This window comes from Cryptotermes secundus, unplaced genomic scaffold (assembly GCF_002891405.2).
Source record: "Cryptotermes secundus unplaced genomic scaffold, Csec_1.0 scaffold181, whole genome shotgun sequence".
Taxonomy (NCBI): Eukaryota; Metazoa; Arthropoda; class Insecta; order Blattodea; family Kalotermitidae; genus Cryptotermes; species Cryptotermes secundus.
Genome location: NW_019723906.1, coordinates 755,614 through 780,229, shown reverse-complemented (window position 1 = coordinate 780,229; position 24,616 = coordinate 755,614). Strand labels below are relative to the sequence as shown.

The following is a 24,616-nucleotide window of genomic DNA, read 5'->3' as shown; positions in this document are numbered from 1 at the left end:
AAGGAAAAGCTCTTTCAAAATAGTACAAAAATCTGTTCAAAAAGTATTGTAAGAGGTATTTACTTCATCATAAAAAAGAACATCTTCCCAGGATTCCATCTCAAGTATATGGTCGAATTCTTCTATATTCCTACCTGAAAACTGTCTTCTTGTAATTTTTTTCCCATCTTGTTCTAGGCTTATTTACCTTTATATGTAATATCTGTGGAAAATGATCTGAATACCCCAAATCTAACACTTCCGTTAAGTTTTTAAGTATAGCTTATCAGTTCTCATAACATCTATTAATGATACTGAGGTTTTGTTATCCTTGTTGGAGATGTAACTGTATTTATCAAGTTATAAATTTCTAAAAGATTCAGTAATGCACTAAGCTGTGCACTATCTTGCAAGAAATTTATATTCTAGTCACCACACAGAATTAATTTCATACTTTTCATTTGCACTTTAAAAATCACTATTTCCAACTTATTCAAAAATGTATAAAGGTACCTATGTGGTGATCAATAAATACACACTAAAATTAGCTTAAATCCACTAGTTCCATTTCAGTCATCTCAAAATCATTTTCACTGCCCATGCTTCTTAAATAACTTATGTAGGTCGTACCGAAAGTCATGAGCAACTTGTTTTTGCATGCAACCTGGGAACAGCAGATGAAAGAGAGTACAGTGGTAGGTGGAACCAGCTGTTGTGTTAACCTTGAGTGTCTTGTGATGTCAATAGCTTGCATCACGTGACCAGTATGACTCCTAACAAGATGGCCAAAAACGATATGTCATTTCACCAGCGTGCTGTCATTGAATTTCTTGTGAAAGAGGAAATCCCTGCTGCAGAAATTCACCAGAGACTTCAGTGTGCTAATGGAAGTGTGTGCATGGGTGCAAGCAGTGTTCGAAGATGGGTGAAACATTTTAAAGATGGGAACACCAGCATCGAAGATGAGCCTCAGAGCGGTCGTCTTCGAACAGCCTCAACTGAACGCAACAAGGAAAGAGTTATTGATTTATATTAGGTTCTAAAATAGATAGACGTGATTTACTCCATTGTTGACGCTAGTTAGACACTATTAGTTTTTTACTAGTTCTTCTTTCTATTCCATGCCGTGGGGTCATGGACATGATTATTAGTTTGGTTTCATGACATAAATTTCTACGGCTCTATCTATCTTGGTTCCACGCTTGTATGTGTTTGGTACAATTTGTTATGTATATTTTTCTTATTAGCTCTCATGGACTTAGCCAGGTCTCAGGTATTTATAATCTTTGTGTTTTGTGATATCGGTTGTGCAGTGATTGAGGCTAGATCTTTCTAAGGGATCCAACAGAATAGGTGTTTTCCCTCACAAACAGATGCAAACAGATCCAGTTTCGGAAACGTGTTTTTCTTAGTTATCTTAGAAACCAGGACGATGGATAAAGTCCAAAAACCCAATATCTCTGTGTGTTATACACCATCACCAGAATCCTATAGTAACTACTTAAGAATGCCCATGTATATTTTTATATGATACACTGCAGTCATTATATATTTACATTGATAATGAAGATAATGAAGTAATAAAAACCATTAAGTATAACTTGTAGCAGTAATTTTACATTGTAATATTCTTATAGGTAAAGCTATTTATTTTGAACAGTCTCATTCTCCTGAATTTCTTTCATGTGCCTAAGGTTTAGATACACCACCATCTGTGGTTAAAATTTGTGGAAATGAACTCTTTTGTGGTTATGATATTACATGCTGAACATCATTTGGTCTACTCTTCAGCACTTTTGTTAACATGACTGCTGATATTACTTCATTTTTGTAACAGTACAGATCAGCTTAATGAAGATGATGAAAATTATCATACAGAGTGGAATATTTGATCATCTTTGTTAACATGAATGAACTTCATGACAAATTCAAAAGCATATCTAAATATCTAGTAGTGGAAAGCAAATAAGATACGTACTAACACACACACACAATCCCCTTGTGATGATCATCATCAGATATCTTTGTTTTCAGGGTATTTAATAATGCTTCTGCAAGGTTATATTATCAAATGCAATGAGAAAATTATTTCATCAGCATAAAGGTTTGTACCTTTCAGTCTGTTCCTTTTCTAAATTGAAGAAATTGATTTTCCAATGTAACTTTGGGCATCCTTTAGATCCCATTAATTATTTAGGAATATGTTCTGGATTCATTCTTTCAATATGATGGTTTCAATTAGAGCTACTGTTCTCAGATCTATGACTTAAATTTAATACATTTAGTACATTAACAGTTAGTGTATTTCTAATTTCAACTCTTAATGTATAGCCTGCCAAATTTCTAAAAATCTCATTTCTGTATTTTCTATTTTTAGTGAATGGGATTTTTTTTGTGTGTGAGTGTGTGTGGGGGGGTATTTTGTGCAGTAAATTGGAAAGAATACAGTTGTAGCATGTTTCAAAATGATATGCCAGGTTCACCAAGAATGACTGAGGAAATCCGCAGTGAACCCAAGTGAAAAAGAATAGCCAGTGCCCCATGTAAAATTCAAATTGTGTATCTCCCACATACAGTGAGACAAATGAATGAAACTTGCTTGATATCAGTCACTGTTAGAGGCTGCAGTCAGCATATGAGGGCCATTAACTGTGGGGACAAGAGGGCTAGAGAAGATAGATATGGAGGAGGATGAAGATGCTTTTTCAGATGATGGACCTGACCTTACTGAATGGCTAAATTATTCAAAACAAGCTGTCAGGAGTTCATCTGACTTTATTTCAAAACCCTATAGCTATGTATAATAAGGGTACATACAACAGGCTTGATTATACATGGAAATGTAGAATAAAACCATTTTCTACTCCCTCCTTTCTAATTCACTCTTTATAATAAGCTTCTCAACTCTTTCAGTGCTACAAAATCTTTGCACCTAATACAGTGATGTTAAATGTCCTTTAAACAATACTACTGCTGCTGCTGTAGATGGTGATAATGAATAAAGTGCAAAACAGAAAATATTTATGTTCTGCTTTATGAGTGAATACATTTATCTGAAGAATATGAACAACCAAGTGACAAGCAGCCACTCTAGAATTACCAAGAATTAAAAAAAAAAAAATCTTTGCATATGGATGAAACTGGGACATCTGGAACACTTTGAAAAAATGTGATGACAAGGCAAAACAAGAGTGCAACATCAACATCATAGAGTGTACATCACTCTAATGAGAAGGGAGCTCCACATAGTCATGGTCTGTCCACTCCTCCTCAGCAGGTGGGGATGTAGACCCAGGTTTGAGTGTGGTCAGCAATGGAAGACCATCTGTGCCAAGACTGAGGTAGCGCAGCAGGTCACCAGAGAGTGGAACAAGGTGGGGTGGTGCATTCTGTGGTAGTGGTACATCTTCACTGCCAAACAAATGTGGCAGACTCTTGCCAAGCCAGAAGTTCTGTGGAGAATACAAGGAGTACATTTATAATGAGATAATTTAAGTAAAGAGTTTACATAATGTAGAGGGTGTATGCTGGAAAAACTAAATTGGTTGGTTGAACATCACTGGATAAGTCTTCTGTTGAACTGAGGGAGGGGGAAAGAAAATATGGAAATTCTGATCCAAGTAAGTGGGTAATTGGAACAACTTGCCAGGATGCCTGACAGTTTCCTGTCAGCATAAACAGTTAAAAAGACAGTTTTGGCCTTATATATATTGTATCGGCAATTAGAGTGAAAGTTTTAGTGTTATGATTTCCTATACATCACTTGTAGTCCAACATGAGACAAAAAAAACCAAACAAATAAAGTGAAAGAAAAGCTCTTTTTTTTTTACAATTAAGACTATTCAAAATGACTTTACTGGAAAAGTTTATTTTAGTTTCATTACAAAAGGAAGATTCACATAAAACTGGCTACAGGCTGTACCTCGGGCAAGCAATGATGTTGCAGGCAGTAGTAGTTTGATGTACCATCATTGTGACACCATGTGCCATCAGGGAAGTATGGGTTCACGCCCAAATCATTGAGGTCAAGTCGTGGTGTATAGTATGATCCTGTGTCTTTACGTCGACAGAAGATGGCACAACCCATCCATAGGCGAGCTATGCCAATCAAATGTAAAAGCTTTTACATTACTAAGAACTGATAATCCCATTTTATGACCCTACATTAGCCCTTACTGAACATGCACACTACAAGTGTGCAGTCCAGCTGGCCCAATAATGCGTTTTTTAATACAAATATAATCACCCCAGAGTTAAAGTCTGGCTGCCAGCCCCACAGTACTAGAGGATTTAAAACCCTCTATTCCCAGATGATAAAGATTAGCAAGATATGTGCCTCATTTCAACTGAGGACAACAGTATACAGAATTTTGTGAAACCTGGACTCCACATATTAGTATTTCTTAACTCCCCGCCATCAGCAGTACAAACATGGCAGTAGTTAAAAGCCTGCAAGATCGGAATAACACTAGCACCATTCCATACTAGATTTCAAAATTTGGTATGATGATAGGTATTTATAAATATTCAATTATTACAGCAGCAAATTTTTTGAAGATAAAAATTCCGAAACTGAATCATAATAAGTATCAAATTTTTTCTTGAAATAAATGGTTTGTAATAAGTAAGGGCTGCATATATATGAAAAAGTATTTCATATTTAATTGCATCCTAGTTTCTATATAATCAACAATTAATTCTCATTTTACACATAAATACATACTTTAGGCAATTTTGATTTTTATTGCACATTTTAGGTACACATATTTAGCTTACATTTTAATTCATTAGTAGAGTTTGGGGTACCCTTAAAACTAGTTAAGCTGATTAAAATATGTTTAAACGAAACATATAGCAAAGTCCATATATGTAAATATTTGTCTGATAATTGTCATATCCAGAATGTGCTAAAACAAGGAGATGCTTTATTATGAGTGCTTTTCAACATTGCTTTAGAATATGCCATTATAAAAGTCCAGGAAAACCAGGTGAGACTGAAATTAAATGGGACACATCAGCTGCTGGTCTATATTGATGATGTGAATATATTGGGTGATAATATAGATACCATAAAGAAAAACACACAAACTTTAATTGACACTAGTAAGGAGGTGGGTCTATTAGTAAACACAGAGAAAAAGAAGTATATGTTGCTGTATCATCACCAGAACATAAGGCAAACTCTTGATATGAAGATAGCTAACAGAACCTTTGAAAATGTGGTACAGTTCAAATACAGTGGAACCTCGCTTAACGAACACCTCTCATAACAAATAATTTGCATAACGAGCAAAACAAATTGTAAAAAATGACTCGCTTAACGAGCGACGTTTCGCATAACGAGTGAGGAGAGGGGAAGTCCCGGATTGTGCACTTGCTACATCAGTCTATGTTTAGCACTTGTTCCGCTAGCATCTTAGTGTCGCTTGTGATCACACATTTTTCCAAACTTGTGTTCAGACATATTATTTGTGATTTTTTTGTGCAAAGTTTAATAACCCTTGCAAAAATGTCCCCGAAGAAAAAGCCGCAAAAAGACAGCCATAAGAGAATAAAAATTACCATAGAAATGAAAAGTAAAATCATTGAAAAGTGAGAACAAGGTGTGAGCGTGGCTGATCTAGCACGCACATACAATCGGTCTACATCAACGATTTGCATGATTTGGAGTTGCATTGTGTTTCACAGCAAGAAGTTGTGGAGGAGAGTTTGTCAGAGGAGGAGGAGGTAACAGCAAAGGAACAATCTTCTGGCACAATAAGAGAAATGCTGAAAGCATGGGAAACTGTTGCATCGTACATTGAGAAGCATCACCTAATAAGGCAGTGGCTATGCGCGCTACAAATTTATTTAATGATAATGCTGTGTCGCATTTTCACCAAATTTTGAAGCGTCAGCAAAAACAAATGTCTCCAGACAGCTTTCTAGTAAAATAGAATTAGATATGTATCATAAATAATAAACTAATTATTTCGTGTTTTTTTTTTTCCTGCAAATCGAATTCGCATTCCAGGTTGGTTCATTCCATATAAAAGAAAAGATGAAGATGATTCACGCTCCTTAACAATGTATATATAATTTTCTTTGAATAAACATTATACATAAAATTTTTTGAGTATTTTTTTCGGCATGGAACACATTATCGTATTTTACATTAATTTATATGGGAAAAATTGTTTCGCTTAACGAGTGTTTAGCATTACGAGTAAGATTCTGGGACGAATTATGCTCGTTAAGCAAGGTTCCACTGTATTTGGGAATGACAGTAACAAATCAAAATTTGATTCACAAGGAAGTTAAGAGGAGGCTGATTTCAGGTAATGCTTGTTACCATTCAGTCCAGAACCTTTTGTCTTCCCATCTGTGTCTAAAAACATAAAATTTAGAATATAGAAAAATGTAATTTTATCTGTGGTTCTGTATGTGTGTGAAACTTGGTCTCTGGCATTACAGGAGGGACATAGACAGAAGGTGTTTGAGAACAGGGAGCTGAGAAGAATATCTGGACCGAAGAGAGATGACATGATAGGAGATTGGAGAAAACTGCATAATTAGAAGCTTCATAACTTTTACTCTTTGCAAGTATAATTAGAATGACTAAGTCAAAGAGTATGGGATGGGCAGGGCATATAGTACAAATGGGGAGAAGTGGAAAGCCATAAGGAAAGAGACCACTAGGAAGAACAAGATTTAGGTGAATGGATAACATTAACATGGATCTTAAAGAGATAGGATGGGGTGGTATGGACTGGATTGATTTGGCTCAGAATAGGAACCAGTGGAGGACTCTTGTGGATGTGGTAATAAACCTTCCGTTTCCTTAATCTGCTGGGAAGTTCTTGAGTAGCTGCACAATAGGCAGCTTCTCAAGAAGGGTTCAGCTTCATGTAGTTAGTTAGTTGGTTGGTTGGTTAGTTAGTTGGTTAGTTAGTTAATTAGTTAGTCAGTATTAACAAAACAAAACAACAGAGTAAAGACATTATGTGAGATGGTGAGATGTGGGATGACCAACTTTCTTGGCACTGCTAATTTTAAACACATGGCCACAAACTGTACAAGCACTTTAAATGAAAGATCTATTTACAAACAAAGAAGATACTTTCATTTGTCTGTCTGAAAATTAAATGTCACTTCATAATGCTACTGATTCAACGTGCACAGATAGAATATAAGAAAACAACTCCGTGGCTTTAGTCCGCAAGTGAACTATACCTACCGAGCGACTGCCACTTGTCAGTGAATCATAATTGATTAAATAATTGTTGCCTGAATTGCTACCCATTGTCAACTGCTTAACAAATGCAAGGTTAAATAAATGAAACTAACCTAAAACAGTAGTAGCATTTCTTCTATTCCGGAGGGAATGGAATTACACTATTATCATTTGATGGAAAAACAGGTTGTATTACCACCGCTTCAGAGATAAATGAGATGATAAGCAAAAAATGACCTAACAAGTAAATAAAAATAAATGTGAGATTATTAGGAAGGCCTGTGATTTGTAGCAGGGATAATGAAAAATTAGGGTTCTGAAAAGAATGAAAAAACCGGGGAAGCTGGAGTTCTCCAGGTCATACGTAAAACCATGGTGCCTAATGTTTTGCAATTCCATTGTTTCATTCAAGATCTTATTATGCTGTGACTTACAATTCTCATGTGGGGCCTGCAGTCCAGAGCCCTTTGGGTCCAATTCTGGAAGTAGCTTGCTGAAGTTGGCACAGGATTGGCCAGCAAAATCAACAACAGAAATCTGCTTCTTGCAAATCTGTAAAGTGCATAATTATACATGAGAACTTCATTTCACGCTTATTAATTTGTGAGTGACAATACTAAATTGCATACCTTATCAACCTTGCAGAGCACCACATCAAAACTAGAACCCTCACAGCCTTCTTCTGTGTTAACTGGCTTTGGATTATCACAGGTGCGATGCCTCTGCTGGAAGCCTGTGGATTAACATATTTGTTGCTGCAGTCTGCTTGTATCAAATGTATAGTATTAATGTATGACAAATTATAAACTGATGCAGTAATTAAATACATATTATACGTGGTTGTAGAATCCACGCAGTGCCATGAAGTGAAGAAATTATACATCTGTCATGTTTTGGCAAAATACTTATGTGAACCACCATATACAAGTATTATGATGTAGTGGTGAACACTTTCACTACATATTTCGAGCATTCTTAGTTTTCATCTCGTTCAAAAAACAAAGTTACTTAACCTTTAAACACCAGACTTCTGAAATAGTGATAAGCTTGAGCCGGCCGCAGTTTATTTAATTTCCCGCTGCTGGTGCGCGTTTAAGTGCCCATTGCTACTCTGCGTTTAAATGTCCGTTCCTGTTAGTGCGCTTAAACAATTTTAAGCATTGTATTTAAAAATGCTGTATCTAACACAATTTTTATGATAAATGGATGGAATTAACGTTGTTTGTATCAGCAAAGAACATAGGGTCACAGATTATAATGGAAGATTTGAAATTTTTTATACAAAGTGTTATACTCTATTTTCAAGTTTTTGTTTTTTAATTTTGATGCTTACTGCAAAAATGGTTTCCCAGTTCTTCACAGAGTTGGTCTGCATTATAATTTGATTTCTGTTTGTAACACTTGACAAATTTTAGCAGTCCCTGATGTCATAAAACAGATGGAAGCAATAAAATCATTTGGTCTTCTGCTAGCACTGCTTACACTCTTCGGATTTTCGAATCTTTTGACTGAAGGGCAGAAGAATGAAAGAATGGCTATTCAAGAGAAAGCTAGAGGGTTCCCTTTTTCAGTGCTAAAACCTTCTGTCATAGCTGCAAGAGATTATTGCCCTTTCTAGGGTCATGAACAGACAGTTGCATCGTGGCTGAGTTACAGAGTGCAATCTGTTTTCTGTCCGTTCGTAGTGAAATCGAATACTGTAGTTTCATTTCAGCCTATATGTACATCAAGCAGGTAACAACGAAAAAGATATGTACATCGATTTTTATTTATATAGATTTTTAACACATTAATCTGCAGAATCTGCAATAAAAGTACTGGTTCATGGATGAGTTTGGGCATAACTCATACGTATATTCTTTATTGCTGTTGTTCACTTAATTCCTCTATTAGGGCTTTACTCAAGTCTGTCTGGTAATTACTACACTAAAAACTAAATATTTAGGACTGTGCATTCGCTTCTACTAGCGGCGTGTGCACACACTTCCACTAGCAGAGTTTAAATGCTAGTCTCTTGATTGAGTGATTGAGACTAGCTCTTTCTAAGGGGCCCAACTAAGTAGGTTTATCCTTCCCTATCCACCTGAAGACGGAGACAGATCCAGTCTCCGAAACGTCGTGGTTTTTTTGTCTTTCACATACCAGACGATGGGTGAAATCCAAAATAAACTAAAAGAAGTAATGTCAGTTACAGCTTATTAATACTTCAATGATCTTTCTCTCTAATGTTTTGCATGTTTCTTCACTACAATTGATGTACAGGAACATGACTGATAGCATCATTAACTGGTTATGCTGTGGCTGCTTTTGCACACCAGCACAGAATATGTACCAGGTGGTTCAAATATAACCAGGACTGATTTGTGTGTAAACAAGCTGCACTGCGCAGCAGCTGTGCGACCTTGAGAGAGTGAAGCCACAACCTCCACGCTCCCTCCTGTTCAGGTTAGAACCTGTTCAGTCCTGTCTGGGAGTTGCTAGAGTGATGAGCGAACAGAAGGCACTGCAGAACGTGGAACAACGCATTGTAATCAAATTCCTCATTGGAGAAAACGTCCTGTACACTGAAATTCACCACAGACTCCAACAACAATATGGGGAAGAGTGTCTCTCATGGACCCGTGTGTTTGAGTGGTGTAAGTGCTTCAGAGAGGGCAGAGAGTGCATGGAGAATGAACTGCATGATCGTCGGCCGTGAACATCCGTCACCGAGCCAAACATTGATCGTGCAGACATGCTTATTCGTGAGAATAGGCGCATCACTACCAAGGAACTTGGAGCAATGCTGTCCATCAGTGTTGGTATCGTCAAGATATCGTGAAATACCACTTGCACTATCGCAAAGTGAATGCACGATGGGTACCACACACTTTGATGTACATGAACAAAATGGTGCACATGCAAGCTGCATCATCTCCTACAGCAGTTTGAAAATGAAGGTGATGAATTTTTGAAGTCTATAGTACCACCGATGAAACGTGGGTGCACTACTTCATTCCCGAGTCCCAGCAGTCATCACACGAGTGGTGGCATACCAGTTCTCCCAAACCCAAGAGAGTGCAGAGGAGCCATTCGGCAGGAAAAGTGATGGCAATGTTCTTCTGGGACTGGCAGGGGGTTACCCATGTAGACTTTCTGACAAATGCCAGAACAGTCAATGCAGCTTATTACTCAGAGCTCCTGGCAACAGACATGAAGGAAAATTTCCGATCCAAGCGGAAGACAGGTGGAAAGCAGGTAGCCTTCCTTCAAGACCATGCATGCCCCCATACGGCCAAAACAACAATGGAAACCCTCCGGAAATTGAAATGGAACCTTCTGACACATCCGCCATACAGTCCCGATTTGGCCTGAAGTGATTTCTACCTGTTCGGAAGGCTCAAATCAGACTTGCAAGGCATGCGGTTTGTGGACAATGATGCCATTATCCAGACTCTTTGGGAGTGGATACACCACCAACCAGAAGTCATTTTTGAAAAGGGCATCAGGATGCTTCCAGAATGTTGGAGAAAATGTGTTGACTTTGGAGGGGAGTACGTTGAAGACTGACATGTGCAATTAAGTGTTTGGCAATTATGGTTTTAAAAGAAATCAGTCCCGGTCATATTTGAACCACCTTGTATATGGTTATGAATTATAAATGTCTATTCAGTTCTGAAAATTCACTGAATTCCACTCTTCAAGTTAGTACACTGGTCAACTTCCATGACTATATAAATCTAACACTGTTAACCCTTCAGTCTTTGTTTGGGTCCCAGTATATTAATCCCCCCCCAGATGTACTTCCAACACACCATCATGAAACTGTACTAGATTTAAGCTATTGAGTAGGAAGATAAAATGAAGGTGAAGGTATTTACTTCGTGACTTAGTGATGCACCCTGAAGAGCAGGAGCCCAATTTCCACTCACTCCAGCCACCTGGTACCACCTTCACTGGAGGTTTCTTCTTCTTCACTGGCATACATTCTCCACCTTGGCACCACTGTAATGTGCACACATAGCTCAGTATCACACTGCAGTGCCACAGTACCAGCAGTCATTTCAATTGCCAACACTTACTTTATTTTTGCCACATGTAGTGCCCTCTAGTGCAGGTCCTGCAAAGTAGAAGCCTGATCGATGTGGTGTGTTGCACTTGAGATTTTGGCAGATTTCCTGCAGAAGACAATAATAATGCTAAACTTGTGTCTGCTCAACAGTCAGTTTAAATTTAAGAATTTTTAAAAAAAGTCCTATTAATAGTCTTCCATTTTGTATTTGTGATTGAAATGATGAAAGATGCCACCTGAAAGTAGAATCTGTTCTACTTCTCTTTCTTCATTGAGTAACTCTAATATATTACATCAACTGATGAAGTTATGTAGCACAAACCGAAATTATATGATGATATTATGATAAGAAACAGAAAAAATATTGGTCATCACTAACTATGCATTCACATGAAGGGACTGAGGAATACCAGTCAAGAATGCCTGAATACTACGCTGAATTCCTGGATAAACTACTGTCATACTGCAAGCAAGAGAATGATAGAGGATCCTCTGAAACCACAACAACCTAACAGGCCTGATGAAATTAATCCTTTCTGTACAGCATATCTTGATTCCAAAAGATCTCATTAAAATGGATATGATGCAGTGAGAGCTGATATCAGAATTATCTGACACTGGCATGACTATCATTTTAAATCATATTACATGATACCCCATAGCGTTCATGCTCAAACAATAACCTGTTGCGTTCGCAACGCAATTCACCTGCCCCAAAGATGGAGGAGATACGTTCCTCCTAAACGTCGGCTGAAACAAAGAATACACTGCGCCAGATCCCAGAAGACGACTTTCTTCACCCTCAGTCTATGTTCCTCCCTTAATGTCAGAGACCAAGTTTCACACCCATACAGAACCATAGGCAAAATTATAGTTTTGTATATTCTAATTTTTATGTTTTTGGACAGCAGACAAGAAGACAAAAGGTTCTGGACTGAATGGTAGCAAGCTTTACCCAAGTTCAATCTCATGAATCAAGTTATATTTTAATAAATTCTGTATATTTATATATTTGACAAACAGTAGAGTGCCAATTATCCAAATTGCCGGTTAACCAAATCAACTCAAGTAAGGAGTGCATCTGTCAAACACCACTGCTGAAATAAATTGTCTGAAAATGTTAATTCATAGTTACATTTACTAATTTTTCATGCTTCATCTGTATCAAAGTTTTTACTTTTTTTACCAAGTCTCCTATCCAATGGGTACCAGAGACTCTTTCCCCGGGGGTAAAGCAGCCAGGTCGTGAAGCTGACCGATTACCTCCAACTAGTGACGAGGTCAAGAAAACTTGGATCCATACATCCACTCCCCCACATGCCTTCATGACGTAGTGCTTAATTAGTTAGGCACACGGACAACTTTACCTTTTTATTATAATAGTACAGCACATTTTAATAGTGTTATATTGTACTGGTCATTTTTCGTGAATAAGAATTTAATTGAATTATAGGAATTTTCGATTATCCAAACCAGCTTTGTCAGTAATTAATTCGGATAATTGGTGTTCTACTATATTTGTGACCAGCAGTTTTTATTGTTACTGTGATGTACTGAGACCTATTTTGCTCCTTTAGACTCTGTTAAGGCAAAATTATTACATGCAGACTAAAAGAGGAATGAGATAAAAACAACGACAAATTGAAAATACAGAAGTCGTAGCTATGAAATCCCCTTAAAAACTCAGATTCCTTTTAAAAAATGGGTGTGTATTAGGAAGTCCAAGTATTAAAATTATATTTTTTAAATCCCAATTCTAAATCAAAAAGTAAAGTGGAATCTTACTTCTGAACCTAAAGGTAAAAGAAAAGCTATCCCTGTAAAAGCCATGAAGGCCCATAGGGTTGTGATATATTGAGGCTCCCACACATTATAGACAATCATCTCACAGATGGCAGTGAGGTTGTTAAACTTACGCACTGGCTGCCCTTTACCACCAGGAAGATTCCTTGTAATCATTTCTGTTAGAGGCTGAGTTAACCCCAGAGCCATAGTGTGGCTGGAAGGTTTAGGTTAATTGAAAAAAATCAAGGACCTCATCGGGAATCAAACCTGCAACCTTCTGGCTTGTTGCATGGTTCCTCAACCAACTGCACTACTGTATGCCCCCTTGTGCACCTAAGGATACTGTAAAAGGGCTAGTTCCTGACACCTAAAAGGAGTAATCATGTAAATGTTAAGAAGGAAAAATGAAGACTATAATAAAAATGTGTGGACCTCCAGAATAATCTTAAAAGTATCTGGTAAGTATCTGTCTCTGCATCTAGTATTGGTGGCAGTTAGAAACAATTGCAAATATTGCAAGATATATAAAGATAAAGGTGGTGATCCTGTGATCAAGCAGCCACTAGCAAGATGACTGGATTCATGAGATATTGTGTCCTTAGGACTTCATCTCTCACACCATAAGGAGATCACAAACTTTCGGCATTTTATTTGAGACAACAAAATATGGAAATATGATTTGGTGCAAAATAATTAGAAAACTGTGGTATAAAATGTGTTCAAAATATAAAATACCACAAACAGTAGCAAGTCTCACAGCTGCTTCACTGCCAGCAAGATCAGTATGATCAGATATTCAGCATGAAACAACACTAAATCCATTAACGGAAAGGAGTGAACTTTGGTGCAAATCCTCTAAGCCAAAGAAAATCTCACTTGTCTGTACAAAGTGTCTGAACAGAACTCATTGTGAATTGTCATCTTCTGCACCATGACACTAGTCATAGGGCATTACCAACATCTCAGAGAAGCATACTGTCACCATCTACAGAGTAGAAGCTTGAGGCCACAAGTTCCTCAAAAAAGATTGTTAACCACCTCTCATACCCCATGATGTCATAACCAAGAACAGCACAACCATGAAAAGCTCAAATCTTAAATTCAAATTAAGTGTCTGGAAACACATGCAACTTAGTTGTATGCAGTTCACTCATCCTTTTAAGTATCCTATATAGAGCACACAATTTGGTCACACAACCTCTATGAAACTTGATAGAAACATCTCTGTCTATTGAGAAAGAAATTCAGAACCTCAGGAATCAATCAACAGTGATCCAGCAGAGTACAGTGTACCTGACTGCCCAAAAATCTGCTCTTAAAACAGTCTCTGATATGTATCTGTTGATGTGTAGACTTAATGTGGAAAGAGAGAGGCCCACGAATTAAATTCAGTTCTTTATTTATTTACTTGCTGAAGTCAACAGCCAATGGCCAATTACAAAGTCAGCAAGCATTCATAATATTATTAACATTAGAAGGAGGAAAGTGACTGTAACATGGTAAAACATGTGAAGCAAGAAAAAATAATGTAGAAATATATGCATATGGTGGACACTTGGCCTTCAGAAGCAGTCAGCAATGATGAAAATATGTAGATATTAAATTAAAAATATATTAAATAAATGGAGAATAATATGTGAAGAAAGTGTAATGCTTGTGAGTTTCCTCTGTATCCTCCATCAGGAATAAAAGCAATCTACCTGACTGATTATTATTTTAATACATGTTCAGGGGGAAATAGGATGCCGTCTCCCTCTCCATCATTTCATCAGAGCAACATGGACATTTAACCAAAATATTTCATGGTAATTATGTCTCTCATAATGCAGAAACATAGCCACATCCAAAGTACTGCAGAATATCGTACAGAAATATCATTATGTCATGGATAAACCTGTATAGCATCTTATATCTGAAACCAATGAAATACAGTTGCTTTCCTTCCTCCACCTGCAATTTGTCTGGGTTCAGCAGAGTGGCATCCTTGTCACGTAGCAGCACCTCACACTGCCGCTTTGCTCCCCATCTCTGCCCAGGTTCATCCTGAAACCGTGCTTCATGATCCATCTCTGGCTGAGTCTTGGTAGGGACATCATTCAGACAGGTGGCCCAGCTGCAGCAAATATCATCACCATGTGGCAATGTTTAGCTCTGTTGCCTTGCCATATCATCATACCTATTAGTCCACAAATCCATCCCTCAACCCACTGAACTACTCTTTGGAAAGAGCTAATACAAATCACTGAACCAGTGACTGACAATTTACCAACACTTTTTATGCTAAAATTTTAAGAGTAATAAAAAACAGCTTTCCATAAGAAATCGATAATCAACATAGTGCTCTGTAACCTGGTCTCCACAGAAACAATTCAACTATATGTATGGAATTCAGCATCTCACACATCTTGATCGAACATTTATGACTTGGAGGCTCATCTAATTCTTGTCCTTTGCAGTATGTTTCAGATTATTTCCTAACAAATCACATCAGTTTCCTTGAAAATTTGTATTTTCATGTATAATATAATTTTTCTTTTTTTACAGGAAACATGCCCAACTTAGTATTAGTCACTTAAATTTAAGGCTGCATGAATATGTTAAATTTTATGGCCCACCTCAGCTTCCTAATGACATCAGCACTACAAGTGGACCACACTGTCTCACCATTGGTGCCTCGTGATGGGGACATTATGTAGCCATCCTTTGGGCAGTTATTCTGACTACTGTCATGATGCATCCCCAGACTGGAATAAATCACGGCATCTTTATGAGTGTTCACATAGGTGGAAGAGTCAGCTGCCCCTCCTGTCAAGTCAGGTACACCCATAATATATTTTCACATGATTTTAGCAAACATAGATGGGGTTTTGGATTCATAATTGGATTTATTGAACTCTTTGATACAACACATGACTACACTATACAATTCATTATTATGCACACACACTAGTGTCCACAATCACGTCTTCACCAGTCATCGCTTGGTAGTGGCTTCCAACGGCGAACATTTCCCTTCCCCTGGCTTCCCAAACTAACCCCGGCTTTAGTTACCAGCTTCTCACAGCAACAGCTCCCACTGAATGTACCTCAGCAGTTTTCTAACTTACTGACTGACTAATTCAGTCACTGACCAACCAGCTCAACTCACCCAACCTGGCCTGTTTATAACATCTTGGCACAGACCACACAGAAAACACAATTTAATCACTGCTGTGCAATTGTTGCCGTGGAATCATGCTTGTTTGCGAAGCCATTACTTAACAACGGTTATTGTATAGCTGCTTCTTTCACAGTCGTTGCCTAGCATTGGGGCCTACATGACACAGTATAGAAGTACTTCACAGAAGCACTGTTTATAACGCTCACTGCAGCTTAGGCTGTCAGCTACAGTGGCTGGAACTAACTGTCTCAAATGAAAGCAAACTTTCCTTGAAAGTAAACATTTCTCCAAGATTTTCCAACATGGTAACTTATGAGATCAATCTGATGTCAGTTAACAGAAAATGACTTCCTTCCATGAGGCATAATTTTACACTTAAATCTTGTCATTGAATAATTCTGAAGTTACATTATATACCCTTGCAGCTTGACAGACAAATTCACTCACTTGTGTCCTATCTCATGTGCCAGGATGTACACAGATGTGAACCCTGCAGATGGGTAAGGTTTTCCAAACACATTGGTTGTGCCCAGCTCTGCAATCACGCATGCATACTTGTCCTGACAGACGCCCCCTACTGTGGCGAGACCTGCAAGATGTCATAAAATCAGAGGTGCACAGCGTTCTTACAGTGGGATTCATATGCGCAAATACTCACCCATGGTCACTCCACTTTTCCGTCCATTCTCGTATGCAAAGAAGTCTAGCCTGTAACATATCATAACAGTTCTCTGAGTGCCCTTGGAAGTCAGTATTTTTGCTGAAGCAGTGACAGAACATAAGATTTATGTGACTCACCCAGACACATACAGCCCCATGTCCCAATGGTCTGGATTTGAATCACTGCCAGGATTGTTGCGTGCACTGTAGTCACAGAAGGAATCTAACAACTTTCCCCGTTCCCCATCATGGTGAGGCAGGTCCCTGGGCTGATGAGACATTAGGTTCAGTCGTACCAAGGTCAAGTCAATTGATTGACCCAGACTGGGATGATGGTATAATGCCTGGACCTGTAGTGATCATATGATTAAATTGTCATCTACATAATTTGCATTCTCAAAAATATAATTTATTTACAATTATGAATTACTGATTCATTCATCCATCAGTGAATCCTATTTTTTGGTACCAGTATAAATATACTGTTCTGAATATCACTTAAATGCATACATGAATGAAGAGGAATTGCTGCTCAGGCGAGACCATCCTGAGTACAAGTTGTCCCACCAGTAATTCATGGAAAACACCATTAAGAGAATCACTGGAACCAGCAACAAACCTAAATAGGGCAATATTACTGTACTTAAAAATGTATAAAATCTAAAATGCCTAGTATGATAAGAGGAGAGAATGCCAGGTTCCAGTGTTGTAATGATTTTTTGCCAAACACAAAGTTTTTAATAAAGTTAGGTTTCTTTTTTTGGCAACTAGACTTTAAGATACGAGTCGCCATCACAGCATGCTCTACTATGGAACATTTTCTGTCTCAAGCAAGTAATGTGAAATATGATCAGTTTGTTCAGACTTTAATGAACAGAAGCCTCTTCAACCCGTGTTTTGATGCCTTATCTAGTTACAGTTTAAGAAATTTTAGTTGTTTGTACCATAACTGAAGCTATCTTAGTCTTCTTTATTAACCAATATATATTCTCACTATCAAATCAAGACCAAACATATTTATACAGTATTCTTAGTTTAAAAGGCAGAAACTTACATTACATTACATTCTCATGGGATGTGACACCATGTAGTTTAGTATGTAAGTACAAATGTTTCAGAGTAACGCTGCCTTTATTTTCAGGGAAGAGGACAGAGGCAGTAGTTTACTCCAGAACCAATATACATGGTGTCACATCCCCAAAGACTATAATCTCAATATTCACCACCACAAGAATTTCAATTTCTTTTATAAGCATGCAATTTAACAATTAAGACTAGTGTTTTACCTATCATAAACATAAGTTATAATGTTAGTGCTTTATTCTAATGTCCTTTCCCACACTTTCTTGATTTCAAATTTTAAAAGACAAAGGTGAAAGATGCAGACTTTACCTAATGCCATGGCAGTGCATACAGAATACAGGCATCAGTATCATTTAAGCTTCCCATCAAAAGCACAGACTTTCCCAAAGGAAATAACACTTTCTGAAGGATTTCTAGCACCTATGAAGGTGCAGGCCCTTACTTAAGATTGTTTCAGTGGTAATGACTTAGAAGGGATGGTAAAATCTCGGAACATAAATATAAGGTAAATTCTTGTACTGACAAAGATAAGTTCTTTCTGTCCTCCACACACCATACCCCATTCATGTAGGCCAACAGCATGTCTCGTAGCTTGGCATCATCACCACCAAAATATGGCATAAATAGTTGGTACCCAGCTGCATCAAAGAAAAGTGCCAACTCTAGTGTTGTCCTCTTAGTTGTGCGGGTTGACCGGTCCTCAGTTTCAGCCTAAAATTGCAACACGGAAGTGCACTTGAATCCTTGTTCTAAGCCAATATGTGCACATTCCATACTACCAAAATTACACAATTAATATTTTTCAAAATCTTTTATTCAAAATACTGAATAGCAAGATTTGAAACCAGCCCACTCTATACACTACAACAGCATCTGCTGCAGTGCAAACTTTGCAGGTAGATTTCATGGCTTAGAAACAGAAATGTACCATAGAGATCAGTTATCACCAGATATTCTGCTATACTCCATCTACTATGAGAACAAGGGTCATCATCGTTAGTTATTGATGTATACCATTTCAGGTTCATTATAAAGTTACTAGAATAAATTTTCAACATGTTTCCATTATTCATTCAACTAAAAGTAAAGGTCTCCCTGTAACAGGCCGTGGAGGCCCATAGGGTTGTGAGATGTTGAGGTTCCCACATTTTCTAGACAATCAGCTCATAGATGGTGGTAAGGTTCTCAGCCTTACACGCCAGCCGCCCTTTAACCCCAAGAACATTCCAAAAACATTCCTGGTACTCATTTCCATTAGAGGCTGAGTCAACCCAAGGGCCATAGTGAGGCTGGAAGGACTAGGTCAGTTGAAAAAATCCAATGACCTCATCAGAATTCGATCCCATGACCTTCCGGCTTGTAGTATAGTGCCTCAACCAATTACGCTACCGTGTGCCCCCTCTACTTGGTGCAAAATTAGAACGAAATTACGAAGGCTTTTCTTCCACATGTTTGCCTACATAAGGTATGATGTACCCTGGATCGTAGAGTAGATGGACTTCAATCTCATATAATGACTGTGCAGTCTCTGAGGCTAAAGCATAATTGCCTGGCTTCAACTACCTTCTTAACAGTCTATGATTCTGACAGGTAAGTAGCATAGTACTCAAATGATCCAGCCCTGTATTATCCAAGAATTCTTTAAAAATAACTCTCATGATGATTGACCAACCTCAATCATTTTCAAGTTGTCAAGTGAGTCTGGCAGCAACAGCTCAGGCACTGTGAACAGAACCACATCATTTCAGCAAAAAAATGTTTACATTAGGGCTACAAAAGTCTTTAGACACCTGGGCATATAAATACTGTACTTCATTTAATTACTTACGTTACAACAACTGACACAACAAACAATATGGGGATATCTTCAATAAAGACAATAGATGTTGGTATATGTCTTGCATGTTTAATGTAAACATAACTGTGCTACATGTTTTGACCATATAATTATGTCATAATCAGGCACTTATGAAGTGTATTTTATGCCAACAAATACAAATTAATTTTAAATATGCATGTTTCAAAAGCTTTTGGTAACTTCTACAAGCAAATCACCCACTAAGGAAACAAGATACAAAAGAAATGATAAAAGAGCCATGTGATACATATCTAATAAGGCTGACATATTTAAGAAGAAAGAGAAGAAAGAAGAAGAGGAAGGAGGAGGAACAGATGGAGAAGAAGAAGATGAAGGCATACAGAAGAAAGAGAGAACAGGAATGTTTATTCACATTCTCAGTTCCACCCTATAGTGTGAACTGTCTATATTTGCTTACATGGTGTGTGGATATGACTTCATAAACATTACCTGCACCAGCGTGGGGGACTGGTACCCTCCTCACTATGTGTAGTGCACCACTCTCTGTACTGGTAAGTGCCTCGGTCACAATGGGTTGTATCTCTAGAGTGGAGTTGTCCAAGAGCACAAATCCATGCTGCAGAAATGTAGTATATATTTTGACATTAATTCAGTTCTTGGGTATTTACATTGTGTGATGGTGGCAGTACTGCTGACTTTTTAGTGTTTCATGCTCCATCCATCTTAGTCTTCACTGATCTATACAATCATCAGCCTCTACTGCCCCTATACAATTCCTCTGAAACATAAACTTATGTGCACACAGAAACAAACAAACCCTACACACTAATGACCCTGATGATGGAGGCAGCATGTATCTCCAGAACATCAGAAACACTATCCACATAGTGTGAACACACAGGAACTGACTTAACATCAATAATTAGCCATAAAGGAAGCCTAAAACCAGTAAGTATATACAGTGTTAATTGTATAGAACTGCAGAATGCTCTGAAAGACAATGAAATGTAAATAACAAAAGTTATACGAGAATCAGGCCTCAAAATGAGTGAGACATGGGTACATGCAGTCTATTTAGTTCTGGGGTGCTTCATTATAAGGCATTATTTCCAGTTCCTTAAGACAGTAAGTATCATTCCCAAATGTACTCGTACAAGTGCATAATTTTGCTGTAGAACTTATGTTTATTGTAATGAGGTGGTAATGAATGGGGTCTCTTTGTGATGACAGTATGTAATGGGCCATCGTGTCTTATCAGCATCATCATTAGTTATCTTAGAATCTCCAAGTATGTAATATAATAAATCACAAAAAAAAAAGTCCTATTGAGCATAGCTCTCATGTTCTATCACACTGAAATAAAACTGACCAGAGAGTTAGGGTGGCGGCAGTCACTGAGGGCAGCCACGATTCCCTCCTTATGCTGCAAGTAATGACAATTTTTGGCAGGAAGCAGTAGTGGCTCCATTCTGTTGACATCCATATGTTTGTAAATTTTGAAGTTGGGTGCAACTAGATTCTTGTTGGGCCGTAACCTTAGGGATACTGACCTGCAATACAGTTCATTTGGCTTGATGCAATGAAATGAAATTGGTCATAGATAATAAAAGCAAAGCACCCTAAAGGGCACAAAAAGAATTACACTGAATTTTATAGTAGATTGCATAGTAACCATATATGGTACAAGTAAATGTGAAGTCCCTGTGCTTAATGCAGTACTCTGTCAATTAGATGTATGGGGGAATGGAGGTATATCTCCATATACAGTTAACCTTGGAACTAAATGGAGGTTGATGATCAGTTTCATGCATCAGCTGTTACACAACAGTCACACATAAAAAACTAATATTTGAATCAATGATTAATCAAGAAGAAGCTGTTTCCAGAGAGAAAAATATTTGAAAATATATACGCCAACACATTCCCCATCTGCCTTCAGGCAAAAGGATATATTTCCTTACATTATTTATCTCTTGAAAACCAAGTGAAATGAAACTAGAAAGATAATATTAAAAGCAATATTATAAATCCACGGTTTGGTAATGTGGATCATATTTAATTTGCTCAAGTAAAATGATGGAATCTGTATTAAAAATGTTGAGCTTCACAGTTCAAATATCAGAGAGTCAATCAAGCACTCAGTGAGTAAACTAGTCAACCAGTTAGTCAGTCAAAATGAACTGCAGTACATGTATTTCAGTTAAGAAAGTGGTATGATGTTATGATATGAATTTTATATTTGTAGCTGTAAGAGCTTAACGCTTCACATGGTGGATTTCATTAGTAAATCTTCTTTAGTCAGCACATTTCAATGACAACATATTATTTCTGTTTAAAGCTATAAACAATTCAGAATCAGTAGCCTACACTTCTTTTATTGGTTTTCTTGAAAACCAAACAAATTAACAACAGAAGTGTCTGTGCTTCTAAGCAAGATATCTTGTTTATATCAAGAGAATAGTTCATTTATATGTTACTTGCACCTGCCAAATGCTGTGAACTTGTAATGTAATTGTGAGTCATCATCATCATAATAATCTGAGGACAGGGGTTCTTCATTGGAGCTGGCAGCAGTAAATACCATCCTCTTGAGATACACCACCTCAACATCTTCTTCTGCATATAACAGGGGTGACAACTAGTATGAAACAAACTCATTAAGTCTATATGTCCAACGTAAATAAATATTAAAATCTTTGTGTTCATAATTTGTTCATTTGACATTTGTTCAACATACTTATATTACAGTCTTCACTCTGAAGTGAGAGAATTGAATTTAATTGAATTGAATTTTTTTACCTTCTGTAAATCCAGTACAGGTGAGACACCATAGGATATGGAACAAGTCAAGTTAGAATACATAGTATCTATACAATAATACAGTAATATTGCAATTAAATGAGGTAAACTTATAATACTTATAATACACATTAAACAATGATCAAGAAATTTATCAAGATTTATCATGGACTAAAATAAAATAAAATTTCCATTAAGACGTTCATTCATTACTCATTCCATTAATCAAGTGCGTCAAATTAAAATGCATATAAAAGAGACACTTATCATACAAAATTCACTTATTAAAACAATCAAAAACAGTAGATTAGTCATATAATATAAAATAAGCATAAAAATAGTTGACAACTTCAGGTGCAACTTAGTCAATAACAGAAATCAAAAGCACGCAAGCCAACATGCTACAATGCATAGTCATACACATGAAAAGACAAAATTAACCTTACCTCATAGTTTTGTTGCAAAAAGATCGAAGCAGACTGCAATGAACTGATTTCAGAAATACTACACTATACTATTACTATACTATTAAAATACACTGAAGAGATTTTCATTTTCATATGCATTTGCTTGGTATCTGATGAAGGGTCATATGCTGTTTTTGTACATTACATTAAACTAGGGCTGCTAGAAGTTTTATTTAAATGTACAGAAGATACAATTTTTACTCACACACACATACATCCAGCAATACAACGCATGCAGCCACATAAGACACAGTATATATACAATTAAACATAAGAAGAACGACTCCCATAACGGATGAATGGCATTACACATGAGTTTGATATACGACATGTAAGATGATAGATCTTAACAAGTTTTAATATATAAATTTTATTATTGAACAACGATGAACACACATTTTATATCATTTTATAAATGGACACTTGATGGCAGGCAGTGCAATGGTTTAACGTGTTTAATACACCTGAGGATGGCAGAATGATGCCGAAACATGTAGTGTGAAGTGACAAGTGAAATTGTATGCACTAGAAGACGGTTAATATATACACATTATGGATATGAATCAGTGCAACAGGATACTAAAATACAACACAATTTTTACTCTCTCTCTCTCTCTCTCTCTCTCTGATAATAGAATCTGAAGATCGTGCTACTATGTCAATCCACACTACTAAATTTGATTGTGAGTTCCTTCAAAACAGTCACAACTTCACAAATTATGAGTATTTTGCCAACACCCAGTTGTAATTTCCCAATCTGCTTCTCAAACTTTCAAGAATCAATTTTCCAAGACATTTTTCTAATAAAGTTCTATATGAACTTCTTATTTCCCTATTGAAAGGTATATGTCCAACCCATCCTCATTTTATTTTTGACTACTCTGACAGTATTAGGTGAGGAGTTTTATAAGTTCCCCTTACATAACATAATTTCCTTGTTACTTCATCTTTCTTTCCTGTAATAAGAAGAATTAATAATAAAATAATAGTGTTTCACTCTATCAGGGCCAATAAAATATTAAACAGATACAAATATAAATAAATATACTTCAGGCAGCAGATCAAGACAGTGAAATGAGATATTCTGTATATATAAGACATTTGGAAAATCTCTGTGAAATTTATACAAAAATGGAAATTTAACTATGTTTCTAATTAACTTTCTTTCTTTGTTCTATTGATATCCTACAGCTGGCTGTATATACTATCAGTAATACACAATTAGATGCATAATTTTCACTGTCAAGATTGACAGTTAACTGCCCTAGAAGACTTCACTGCATTTACTTATCATAAAAGCTTCAAAACTCATATGCTTACACTATTTTCAGCTTTATACAAATCTGTCACTCTAGCTAAGAAGCAAACCCAGAATTTCAATTAGTGTAATCTAATGATCTGGCCATATGACTGCTGGAAGAGCAGCATGAATGAAATGTCTGTAATAAATTTTTATTTCAATAGATGTTAGGTACAAGTACAGGGAGGATTTTTACTTCATTGACCGGTTCCACAGCTTTCACTAGATGTTACGTATAAGTACAGGGAGGATTTTTACTTTGTTGGCCAGTTCCACTGCTCTGCACCACTGACTACAAGG

General features: G+C 37.0%; 1 protein-coding gene across 1 annotated transcript in view; it reads right to left on the bottom strand.

The window, feature by feature from the left end:
- Positions 1-1,587: 1,587 nt before the first annotated feature.
- The window catches only part of LOC111861953 (A disintegrin and metalloproteinase with thrombospondin motifs adt-1), a 51,155-nt gene continuing 28,126 nt past the window's right edge, over positions 1,588-24,616 (bottom strand). The window contains exons 5-20 of the mRNA XM_023846945.2: positions 22,234-22,388; positions 21,120-21,300; positions 20,240-20,366; positions 19,604-19,653; positions 18,490-18,642; positions 16,987-17,198; positions 16,847-16,896; positions 16,636-16,777; positions 15,644-15,772; positions 14,979-15,141; positions 11,254-11,349; positions 11,053-11,176; positions 7,822-7,925; positions 7,627-7,744; positions 3,902-4,077; positions 1,588-3,431 (exon numbers count right to left, since the gene is read on the bottom strand). Coding sequence (XP_023702713.1) covers positions 3,204-3,431; positions 3,902-4,077; positions 7,627-7,744; positions 7,822-7,925; positions 11,053-11,176; positions 11,254-11,349; positions 14,979-15,141; positions 15,644-15,772; positions 16,636-16,777; positions 16,847-16,896; positions 16,987-17,198; positions 18,490-18,642; positions 19,604-19,653; positions 20,240-20,366; positions 21,120-21,300; positions 22,234-22,388 — 2,208 coding nt within the window. The 3' untranslated portion in view covers positions 1,588-3,203. The remainder of the gene's footprint in view (positions 3,432-3,901; positions 4,078-7,626; positions 7,745-7,821; positions 7,926-11,052; positions 11,177-11,253; positions 11,350-14,978; positions 15,142-15,643; positions 15,773-16,635; positions 16,778-16,846; positions 16,897-16,986; positions 17,199-18,489; positions 18,643-19,603; positions 19,654-20,239; positions 20,367-21,119; positions 21,301-22,233; positions 22,389-24,616) is intronic.